Source organism: Pelobates fuscus, chromosome 3 (assembly GCF_036172605.1).
Source record: "Pelobates fuscus isolate aPelFus1 chromosome 3, aPelFus1.pri, whole genome shotgun sequence".
Classification (NCBI taxonomy): domain Eukaryota; kingdom Metazoa; phylum Chordata; class Amphibia; order Anura; family Pelobatidae; genus Pelobates; species Pelobates fuscus.
Genome location: NC_086319.1, coordinates 55,678,341 through 55,690,876, shown reverse-complemented (window position 1 = coordinate 55,690,876; position 12,536 = coordinate 55,678,341). Strand labels below are relative to the sequence as shown.

Genomic DNA, 12,536 nt, shown 5'->3' with positions numbered 1-12,536 from the left:
ATCGGCTGCCTCCCCCACTGAAAATCCAATCCCATCAAATTGCACCTGCTGTCAGGAAGCGCAGTGAAGCTGCTTGCTAGTCTCGTGGGTGAGCTCCCAACCAGGTATTGATTAATTGTGTTTCAATAAAGAAAACAGACAAAGAATTCTCCAAAAGACAGGAGCTCCCGTAGGAAGTGACCCTCCAGCATGGCACTCAGCCTCCCCAATACTATATTTTATGTATAATACACAGTACATGAGACAAGCACCAATACATGCAGACAGTGCAAACCTTTTACTTGTTGATACTGTGAAGCAGAGGCTTCCAGTTCTGCAGAATCCCAGTGCAACCATTTGCCACAACTTGATCACCTTGAAAAAAAACATCTCTCAAAAATATTATTTCTTAAAGGAACACTTCCAGTCAATAATAACTTCATCTCTATGTAGTTGTCATGGAGGCAGAAGTAACTGGGTTCCCCCTTACCTCCAGTGGTTCAATCATTTTCGAATGGTTTAACTTGAAAATGGTCTCTCTGCGCCCAGCAGCTCTGCTTCTTCTGTTGTTACTCTGGCTGCCCTACAGTAAACAGGGCCGGCGCTACCTGTAAGGCGGACTAGGCAGCCGCCTAGGGCGCCCCTTGGGAAGGGGCGCCGCCAGGAGCGCCGGCCCCCCTAATGCTGCAGCCGCCCGAGCGCTCTGTAGAGAGCCTCAGGCGGCTGCAGCTTTGCCCGGGCTGGTGCGTCCATGAGGGCGCACCGCCCGGGCACAGCATGAGGAGAGGGAGGGGGCTGACAGGAGGGAAGCGCTCAGCGCTCCCTCCTGTCACTCCCTCTCTGTAGCGTGACCGAGCGCAGTATAGTCCGCCGGTACAGGGAGCATCTGTCTCCTGTACTCGGACGGACTAACAGGAAGTGAACACTGGTGTTCACTTCCTGTCAGTCCGCCGGGTACAGGAAACAAAAGCTCCCTGTACCCGCGGACCATGATACAGAGCTCGGCCACGCTACTATAGAGGTAGGGGAGGGTGGGGGGAATAAATAGAGAGGGGGGGGGGAGATAAATAAATGGAGAGGGAGGGGAGGAGGAGAAATCAATGAAGAGGGAGGGGGGGAGAAATAAATGGAGGGGGGGGAGGAGAAATAAATGGAGAGGGAGGGGAGGAGGAGAAATCAATGAAGAGGGGGGGGGGAGAAATAAATGGACAGGGAGGGGGGAGAAATAAATGGACAGGGAGGGGGGGAAATAAATGGACAGGGGGGGGGGGATAAATGGACAGGGAGGGGGGAATAAATGGACAGGCAGGGTGGGGGGAATAAATGGACAGACAGGGAGGGGGGAATAAATGGACAGACAGGGAAGGGGGAAATAAATGGACAGGGAGGGGGTAAATAAATGGACAGGGAGGAGGAGGGAATAAATTGACAGGAGGGGGAGGGAATAAATGGACAGGGAGGGGGGGGATAAATGGACGGGGGGGGATAAATGGACAGGGAGGGGGGGGAATGGACAGGCAGGGTGGGGGAATAAATGGACAGGCAGGGTGGGGGGAATAAATTGAAAGGGGGGGATAAATTGACAGGGAGGGGAATTGACGGGATTAGGAGGGGGAATGAGAGTGGGGAGGGGAGAAGAGAGTGACAACGGGGGAGACGAGAGTGACAAGGGAGGGGGAGAAGAGAGGGACACGCAGGGGAGAAGAGAGTGACAAGGGAGGAGGGGGGAGAAGAGAGGGACAAGAGGGGGGAGAAGAGAGGAACATGGGGGGGAGAAGAGAGGGACAAGGGGGGTTGAGAAGAGAGTGACGAGGGAGGGAGAGGGGGAGAAGAGAGTGACAAGGGAGGGGGGAGAGATTGACATCCATCACACACACACAATGCACCCCTTGCACACAGAAAAACACACAATGCATTACACACAGACACACACACACAAGCAATTCAACCCTTACACACAATGCATCCCTTACACACACAGAAACACACAATGCATTCCTTACACACACTCAATGCACCCCTTACAGACGCACACACTGCATCCCGTACATACACAGAAACACTCATTGAAGCCCTTACACATACAAACACAGATTCACACAATGCATTCCTTACACACATATCAGGACATCCCCTACTCCTGTGAACAAACTAATTGGTGGAACATGAAGGTGGACCCTGGGGCCCAGACCTTGAGCTGTGCAAAGGGCCTTAAAAAAAATGGAGCCTTCTTCCTGTTCTCCCAGAACACAAACAGCCTCCAGAGAGCCTGTTCTACACCAGACCAGTGGAGCCAGACTGCAGGTAGAGCCCATCACCATCCTCATCTGATTGTAAGTAGGCAATCTAGTATATTATTCGTGGCACTAATCTCTAATTTACCTCACATTAAAGGGACACTTTAGTCCCCAGAACCACTGCAGCTTAATGTAGTGGTTCTGGTGTCTATAGCCTGTCCCTGCAGGCCTTTTAATGTAAACATGGTGGCACTGCAGCACTTGCGTTAGTTAACATGGGGCATTGTGATGTCATATCGGGGGGGGGATGGGGGGCGGCAAACTTTACTTTTGCCTAGGGCGGCAAAAATCCTTGCACCGGCCCTGACAGTAAACAAAGATTGGCCTTGGCAGCCAGTGATAAGCTGACGCTAACTGGCAACCCCTTTAGAGTATCAGCATGCACTACAACTTATAATGATAGGCCAAGAGTTTCACTGGCCACCACGGCAAACCTTCCTGGACGTGACAGACACCAGAGGAAGAGACATCGTTAGGCTGTCTGGAGATGAGACTATGCCTACTAAATCCAGCCCCATAACAATTTTATTGAGAGGCATTACTTTAATTTCCTCATAGATTGTAAACTTGAGGGCCTTCTTCACCTTGTGTCTCCTTTATATTGTGTATGTTAATTACTTGTTGTCAAGTATCCCCATTTTAGAATTCTAAGAGCTAATTATAAGAGATGCGGAAAATGTTTTGCTATATAAATTACAATAATAATAATTCTACTCTTCAGAAACCATTGGATTATCTCTAAAAGATTGATAGCGGCATAACTGATACACTGAGAGACAGTGGAGTTAATCTACTAAGCTAGGGGTAGCAACCTTCAGCACTCCAAATGTTGTGGACTACATCTCCCCTGATGCTTTGCTAACATTATGGCTGTAAGAGCATTATGGGAGATGAAGTCCACAACAGCTGGGCTACCAATGGTTGCCTGCCCCTGCATTAAACTGAGCATTGTGGAGAATTGACAAAGGAACATCACATTTTAAGTACAGATGGGATAAGCAGAAAAAAGTTAAGTTGGGGAATTTTTAATCTTCGGACAGATTTTTGCAATTCCCGTATCTATTCTCCTGAATCCTAGATTTAGTAACAACTCCCACTGTCTTAGAACATGGCTCTATCATTGTGTGAGGAAGGTAAATCAGTACTCGAAAATGCACATTGCAATTCCTGATTGCAGCTAAAATTAAACTTCATACTAGAAGTCCCCTGAATGCAGCAAACATTGTCAGATCTATTCCTGGTGGTCTAGAGCCAAATGTTTGGACATTGACTGGAGTGTATATTTATTCATGTAGCAGGAAGCACATGCAACGATCAGAGAAAAATAGCGGTCTCTTGGGGACAAATATCCTCACTAGCCCTGTGTAAAGTTGTTTGTTTCAAACACAGACAACAGAAATGTCTTTAGTGCCAAGAAAGTAACATCGAAAACAGGTTCCTACGTTAACAGTGGGATGTCCTAGCAGCCCCATCTCAAAGAGAACATTTAGCTAAATTAAGATGATTTTGAAGATTGAAGAAGATTTTTACGCCAGAAATGTTTTCTTCCAAATAATGTAAAATGGTGCATATTCTGTATGAGCCATCAGCCAAAATTGAAAGGGACACACAAAGCACCAACACCACTTCATCTTAATGATCTTACAGTGATCCTGTTTGTTAAGTCCCACAATATAAATCATCATTGCGGTTTCAGAGATGCAGCAATGTGCAGGGATAACTACACCTCCAGCCGCTGTCTCTAGGAGATGATCATTAGAACCCAAATTTAATAAAATTGTCACTTGTGCAAAATAAAAATATGGGGACACTTCGCTGGATATTGGAAGAATCAAGAAGTGAGCGCTATGATAATCAGAAACCTTAAGCACATTTGGTTTTTTTGTTTTTTAAATACTTTATTTACGAATAAAGCGCTTGACATATACATAATAAACAGTATACATTGCCACCATTATGCTAGTACAGTCAGATTCCTTGGTATTGATACATGTCACTGGATTTCCTCCGTCATAATTGGTCTTTTGTTCCTGTTTGTCTGAGTACCAATGTTTTGCTTTTTTATTTTTGTTGTAATACACTACTTTAACGATAGTGTGTAAACTAAGTAACCAAGCTTAGCACAATTTTTTTTATATATAGCTTTCAAAACGTATCTAGATCTCATATCTATTGACAACCCATGAAATGTATGCTGAGCATATACCTCTGAATGTATACAGAGTATTTTTAATTCTAATGCTAAGCACAATCTGTGACTGCCAGCAGACTGAGATTCCAGCATAACAGTGCCACCAAGTGATCAATACAAGCAAGTGCTCCCTTAACTAATGGCAGAGCAAATATCCTCTAAATGCAGACTATGCAATATGATTATTCTTCTGTCTGAATTAGAAAAAGAAACAATAGCAGTTAGAGTCACTGCTAATTTCAAATCATAATCCAGAGATGTGTCAAGTGCAAAACTAACTACATGGTAATCATAAAACTGAATAAACGATCAAAATATTACTCAACTTATAAACCAAAACTGCAGCTAAGTAGTTATTCAGTTGTGTGATATATAAATAAAAAATATTGTGCATGTCAAGGATCTGCATTTTCACAGGATACACATACATGAACTGCATTACTATCTATATAGCATTTTGTAAAACAGTGTCCTCTAATCAATATCTTGGATGGGCTTCAATAATAGAAGAGGAGAATTTGAGATGAATACACATTAGAACTGTACAGTCATCTTTTAAAGATGAGGGATTTTGCAGCATCCCAGATGCTTTAAAAATTGTCAGGTTTCAGGGGGCTCTTTTGCCCTATGCATGGCATTATCTTTTGGCCACTACGAAGCTTAAAGGAAAACTTTATGTGCCCACCTGGGTTCATGGATATTATCCGCTGCAAACACTCTCTCCAGATAATATTTGATTGTTTTGATAGAACGGGGTCTGCAGAGCTGTGTGCAATATTGTGCAACCCTGCAGCTGCCTTATTGTGTTTGGTTTTTGTTCTCCGTAGTAAGCTTTGGGAATTGTTCTTCTATGATGGAATATAACTGATGTCATTAGTAATTTATACTAATTCAAAATGTCTTTTATTAATCTGAAGATGTCCGAGCTGTGTACCAGCTGTTTATGACTTCAAAGTTCGCCTCTAAGTTAGTGAAGAAGGTAAAGACTAAAAATACATTTTCAATGCACAGAATAACAGTCATTTGCCCTTTAAGGACGTGGTGTTATATTTGTTTCATGTTTTAGGTAAATCAAACTATTAAAGGGCAGAGCGTTGCAAACACACCTAGGAATGCAGCTTAAAATATTTTTAAAGGTTTCCTATAACTCTTTTGAGAGGGACTACTATACCCTACTGGGTACTATGGGGAAGGCTTCCCCCTCTCTATTTCCAGTAAAACCTGTAAATAAAAGGTTTTACTTATTTTCAATCCAGCGCTGAGCAAGGCTCCCAGCGCTGATCTTCCAAGCCCCCTATAACATCACTAGGGCAACCACGCGGCTCAATCACTGATTTCTCAAAGGGTAGCCTGTGATTGGACAATTTGTCAGCTCAGAGCGCAGAATATTTCAGCTCAGATTTTCACGTCTGTCTGCAATGCGCTGTGGAAACGAACCCCCGGCAAACAATTAGCAATATCACTACACATACTGACTCCTACCACCATGACCACTACATATCACTGAAATGGTCATGGTTTTGGGAGTAACCCTTTAACATCAGTTGATTCGATATCATTATATATTATTTTTATATTTATACCATAGATGCACCAGAATTCTACATACCAAGATCATGCCTGGGGCTGCATTGTGCCTTTGGACCAGTAATGAATTCTTGTGACCAGTGAGTTCATTCGGTGAGCTGATATCATATTTTAAAAGGCGGAAAGAGTCTGTTCGACCCTGCAATGACATAACATCATACATTAATATAAAAAGTGTAATCTCAAAACATACTGTCTGACAGTACACAACTACCTCTATATAGAACTTGTCAATCCCGGTCTAGACAAGGTTTTAGTGTTAAATCATACTAAAATCGTAATAGATATAATCTACTACTACATAATATTTCGTGTTTTACCTAGCCCTGGGGCGAGTAATATTTTTTATACTTTTTTTTACTACTCACAAAAAAAAAAAAAAAAAAAAAGAGTTAATAATAAGATAGGTAGAACAAAAAAAATATTGTTACATCCAAGCTTGAACAGGTAAATCATTGGACCAATTAGGAAGGAGTACAGGTTATATAACAGGGAGGCTGAAGAATTCCTACCTCTTTCGTGCTGCAACGATAATGAACATAAAATTAGAGAATATAAAGAAGATAATCCAAATATAACAGGAAATCAGAACAATGAAGCTTGAAATTCTTCCAGAATATTGTCGGCAGAAAAACAATTTTCCCTAGCACTGCCAAGTAGAGAATAGGGATGGGTTAATGGGTGCAATAATACTTGCCTCCTGTCTTTAATAAAACTTGTATTTTATATCGCCCCAGGGCCAGGGAAATCTAATTTTATTGCAGAGAGGAGGCTTATAGTATGCTAGTATAAAGCCATATATGCATTTAGAACCCAAGGATCTGATCTTATCAGGGATCTGGTCTTATCATATCCCTAATATGGGAAAAATTGTTAAGCCTGCCTCCTAACTTTATGTTGGAAGAATTGAAAATTTGTAAATTCATCCGATGAAGCAAATAAATTGACCTCAAGGTTTCCATTGCCGACCTCTGGAGGAAAAGAATGGAGAAGGTGTGGAATGTGCCTCTGGAATATTGTCTATTATGGGAACTATGGCTGCTTTAGCAACCTTTCTCAGCCTCTCCAAAAACCTTTTTGATATATAAAAAAAAAATGTCTTAAAGAAGTTTGTCTAGAGATGAGAATATACTAAATTTTTAAACTTAACGGTATTTCTTTTATGAATGCTTCCCAAACTAATAGGCCATCTACTGAAGGGCCTGGTTCATTGTTGGCAATTTTGGCCCATTGGGGGTCCATTCACATGAGGATTGATCTATTGCGTTCACATGATAAATCCAAATTTCCAGAAAGCAATATATCTAATTATTTCTCTTGACAAGATCTCATTGATCTGTATAATCTTTTCTTTGATGATTTACTTTAAAATTTAACAATGATGAGATACAAATCAGGGGTCATGAATACCTTGTTTGGTAAAAATGGCTTTTATTCCTTGCAGTTTTATCCAAAGTCTTTCTCAGCCAAATTTCTAGGTATTGTGGTATATGGGTAGCTGGAACCCATCCACCAGATCAGGATGTTCGATGTGCCCCGGATCAAACAAGGGTTGGCCCTTAGCATCCAAAACAATAGATGCTAAGACTCAAAAAGATCTCTTACTATATTAGAGGAGGAAATCAAAAATCCTTGAAAATTAAATTTCCAACTTTAGAGAACCAAAGGGCGTAGAAAATAATTACAAGAACTTAAAAGAAAAAAATAAGATTGTAGATGAAAAAATTTCAACCACAAAATCTACGAAATACAAAAGAGAACAAGATGATTACAAAAAGGGTAATCAAAAAAATTGGTCTAAGTCAATCAAAACAGCAGGATTATTTTAATAAAAAGAAATATAAATTTAGAGTCGGAAACCCATCTGGTCAAAATTTTGATCACAAGACCAGACGTAATTCTTTCAATTCAAATTTTTCTAATCGCAAACATCCTGTTATTTCCAATTCTAATTCTAATTCTAGTTCTAATTATGAAAGTTATTCTAACTCTAATTCGAATTCGTATTCCAAGTCTATCTCAAGGAAACGTAGCCCTCCCCTATCTCCTAATGATACTCATTCTAAGAATGATAAGAGATTTTTTTAGACAGGGGCGAGACCCAAAATCAGAACGTACACACTTCCAACTCAAAACAGATTTCAAACACTAAGATCCCCAATAAAAAAAGACCCCATTCAGAAGTGGAGGAGGATCAGACTATATCAGCACATCTCCCATACAGACAGAATTGAATAAAATTGAAGGTATTTTTAATTTATCACAGGTTCATTTTTCATTGGATGAACTATCTCTTCTTAAAAGGGGACTCAAATTTGCCCCTACAACAAATGTAAATAGTTTTAATTCATATTTGGATAATCAAAAATTCCTAGAAAAAATTAACCAATGAAAAGATTTTTTCAAAATAGAGATATCAATAATTCTCAAGATATTACACCATTTCAGGATGAATTAAGAAATAATTCAAACTCTGTACAAAATATTCTACATACTCCATTTAACCAAATTCTCATTGTTATTCTTGGTCTGCAAAGAGTAAATATTTAGATATCTTTAATGAATTGGTTCAGGCAGACCTGGATAAATTAACCAATATTAGATATCAACCTAATCTTAATAAAAAAGAGAGAGTAGCTTTAAAAACGTTAACCAACAATTCTAATATAGTCATAAAAGAGGCAGACAAGGGGGAGGCACTGTGATTATGGATAGATCTTTTTATATGGAAGAAGCATATAACATCTTAAATGACACTAACACTTATGAGACTTTATCATACAATCCTACTTCTATGTTTTTGCAGGATTTTAAAAAAACTGTTGGATTTCGGTATAGAAAAGGAAATTTTAAATAAAAAGGAATATGATTTCATTTTCAATCCCAATTGCAAAACAGCAACTTTTTATTTTTTACCAAAGATCCACAAAAATCTCCAAAAAAACCCCGGTCGCCCCATTATTAGTGGTATTAATTCTTTGTCTTGCCATTTGTCTGAGTATATAGATTTTTTTCTTCAACCCTATGTTCCTCTCAGTGATACGTATATCAGGGATACTAGACATATTTTGCAAGATTTCACTTCAATACAATGGAAATCTACATACATTTTAGCTACTGCAAGAGTTAATTCGCCAAGAAGCCTTTTGGATATTACCCTTAAAACATTACATCATGGCCTTAATGCGGAAATAGATTTACAAGGTCTGATATCAATTAAAATTTCGAAACATTGGATTTGTTCTTTGGAAACATACCCAGTCCAGCATAGAACTCAGAGCTCCATCAGCTGTTCCATGGCCATTTGAAACAGTCTGATTTTTAAACATACCCAGTCCAGCATAGAACTCAGAGCTCCATCAGCTGTTCGATGGCCATTTGAAACAGTCTGATTTTTAAACATACCCAGTCCAGCATAGAACTCAGAGCTCCATCAGCTGTTCCATGGCCATTTGAAACAGGTAGCCTTCTGGAAGACTCGGTTCCCTCCCACCTTACCCCTCGCCCACCCAACCCATGCTTAATTCCACATTTATAGATAGTCTCCCACACAACTTTCAATCTCCTAAAATTGACAGGTGCAAACACTGATCAGCACACCCTTCCAATCTCTTAACCCTATAGAACACATACCCTCTCTCCCTACAAATAGATATAGCACACACCAATACTATATACTTTTTGTTTAATTTTTGTTTTTCACAATTTCTGTTTCAGTTCCATTTTAAACTACACACCTCATACCACTAACATGAATCCAAATATAACCATACTGATATTCTTTTTTTTTTTTTTTTTAATTCTTTATTTTTGATATGCAGGTGAGTACAACAGTGCCTGTATAGCCACAACGGCATCAGCAGGCTCGATTTTCATAGACAAAACATAACAGTGTTGTGGCATGTTGGGTTTGCATATATTTTTAAATAAAAAGGTAACCAATCGAAAAGTAAGCGTGGATATTAATTAACATTAATTAACATTAACATCAACAGTAATTGATACTATGCAATTGATAGGCCATGCTATTATGTATGAATTGAGTTAATTTAGTGTATAGGCTTTAGTGTATAGGCTAGTGGATCTGCAAGAACAACGCAAAGGACTATGAATAGTTCTGTTCCCTCGCTATACTGGTCTTAACAGCAAGATTCATAAAAAGTAACAATTCAATAATAACATGCTGAACATAACTTATGAGGTGCTACTATAAGGCTAATCTATACATAGGGTTATAGTTACGATGCTGCAGGGTATTGCTGTGTGTTGAATGCTTAAACTTTAGTTTCTGTATGAGAGACATGGTGGGAGCCCGGCAGTGTACTTTGGCATAGTGGTGACAAAGAGGGCAGATCATGGCGCCGGCACCAGGTTACTGGAGAGGGTCTTTGGCTGAGCTTCTCTTTTCTACGTCCATCTCGAGGCAGCGGGTGAGAAAGTCTCTGAAAGTGACTGATAATTTCTCCGGCTTTTGCAGCTCCGGCTTCCCGTTTGTAACTATGAGATACAGTGCCCTCAGAGGATTTTCATGCAAGTGAGGAGGCTCCCCCTCGATCATTTCGATGACCACGATTCCCAGAGACCAGATGTCCACTTTAGGACCAGAAGCTTTTCGAGTAGCCACTTCTGGTGCCATCCAAAGCTTGCAGACACCAGTGCTGGCAGGTTGCCTGCTCTGCTGGATGCGTTGCGCCTCGGAGGAGGATCTTGGTTGAAATCATTGCTCCCGAGCAGGCCTCAGAAGGAGCGATGGTGTCTTCCATAGACACAGTGTGTTTTCCCGCTCGTGGTATGCGTTGCAATCCTCCCCTAGGTCAGCTCGATGCGGGCAGCCGACTCAACCCTGGGGCGGGTAGTTGTGGTAGTCAGATGGCGGTGGATGGTGTCTTCTGTGGCAGGCTCCACCTTGCTGGCAGGGTGCATGGTGTGCGGCGGCCATCTTGGGGGATATCGCCGGGGAGCGTTCCGCAGCAGGGTATCAGTGTTCGGCTCAGCTTGGCGGCATGGTCGTTGCTTGTGTAGACCGGGATAACCCCCCCGGTCCAGAGGGGGGGGGCCAGACACCGGCCGGAGACCCGGGAGAGCGGCCGTCTCATCCCGGCTCATGCTCCTGCACGCCTCAGGCCTTCATCGGGCTACGGTATGTGCCGAATATGGTTTTGGGGGGTGTCCCCTCGTACCCCAGAAACTGGGGCTTTGTGTGGTCGTCGTTGCGGGTGGCTGGGAGTAGTTAGCCTTCATTTTGCACCGTTTTCCGGCCCCAAAGCGGGAGCTCAGACGGAGCACGTCTGATCCCTTCGGCGGTCCGGCCCCGCCCCCATACTGATATTCTTAATAACCCTTTTTTCAATTCAATTTTGTTCACACCACTACCAGCATAAGCACACACCTCAAACTGGAACACAAATTATCATACACCATGGCATGCTTTGTTCCTGTAACTTATCTGCTGAGTGCTGGTGGATAGTTCTAAAAAATAGCCCTCCTACCCACACCTCACAAAATTATAAAGTATCCCATTCACTATATGCCCAAACAAAAATGATGTCCAAATTCCTATTCCTTATGTTACTTGCAAATGATGTGGAGTCTAACCCTGGTCCCCAGCTAATTCTAGTCCTAATCTCCCCACTAAGGCCTCTCTTTTGTGCACTGCAACAACCGTAGTTTACTCCCTAAACTAATTGCACTGCAAGCCTGGTGTTCCCATTACAAACCAAAAATCATTGTGCTCTCAGAATCTTGGTTAACGACTAAAATACCAGACACCGCCATTGCAATACAGGGGTATTCATGCTTTAGAAATGACAGAGCAAAGAGAGGAGGAGGCATTGTTATTTATGTTGACAATTCCATAAAGTTTACCCCTTTACAAAACCTTAGTCCTCCTGCCACCTTTGATTTCCTCTCTGGCACAATTGAGATCCCGTGCAGTAATTCAATTATTGTTGCAGGAATCTACCGCCCACCTAGCTCCCCTGTGCATTCCCTTTCTGACATAGCCCATCTCCTTAGTGAAACCATTGCTCAAAACCCTAAAAGTGAACTGTTGGTCTTTGGAGATTTTAATATTGATTGGCTGAATCCTAAAAATAATAGTTCTTGCACGCTGTTTAAGACTTTGCAGCTAACGCAATTAATCTCCTCCCCAACTCGCATAAACATTAAAAGCCTTAACCATACCCTGCTAGATTGGATTCTCTCCACTTCTCCTGATAGAATCCAGGAGGCCGGTGTTCTCCCAAACACTTTCAGTGATCACTGTTTAGTGTACTGTGTGCGCAAAATAAAGGCTTTTAAATCCTCTCCCAAGGTTAAAATAACTAGGTCCTTCAAAAAATGTAATCTTGAATCCTTTCTAAAGGACATCAAGAACCTCCCATGGCACAGATTAAACATTATCCCAGATCTAGACTGTGCGGTTGAATTCATTCAGTCTGAACTCCTACAAATTTGGAATCTGCATGCCCCGCTGCGTAAGG

At 41.5% G+C, this 12,536-nt stretch overlaps 1 protein-coding gene across 2 annotated transcripts in view; it reads right to left on the bottom strand.

Moving 5' to 3' along the window:
- Window positions 1-12,536, bottom strand: part of C3H3orf20 (chromosome 3 C3orf20 homolog) — a 48,968-nt gene that overhangs the window by 11,563 nt on the left and 24,869 nt on the right. For both annotated transcript variants that reach the window (XM_063445149.1, XM_063445150.1), the window contains exon 9: window positions 6,077-6,193. In XM_063445149.1, the coding sequence (XP_063301219.1) occupies window positions 6,077-6,193 (117 nt within the window). The remainder of the gene's footprint in view (window positions 1-6,076; window positions 6,194-12,536) is intronic.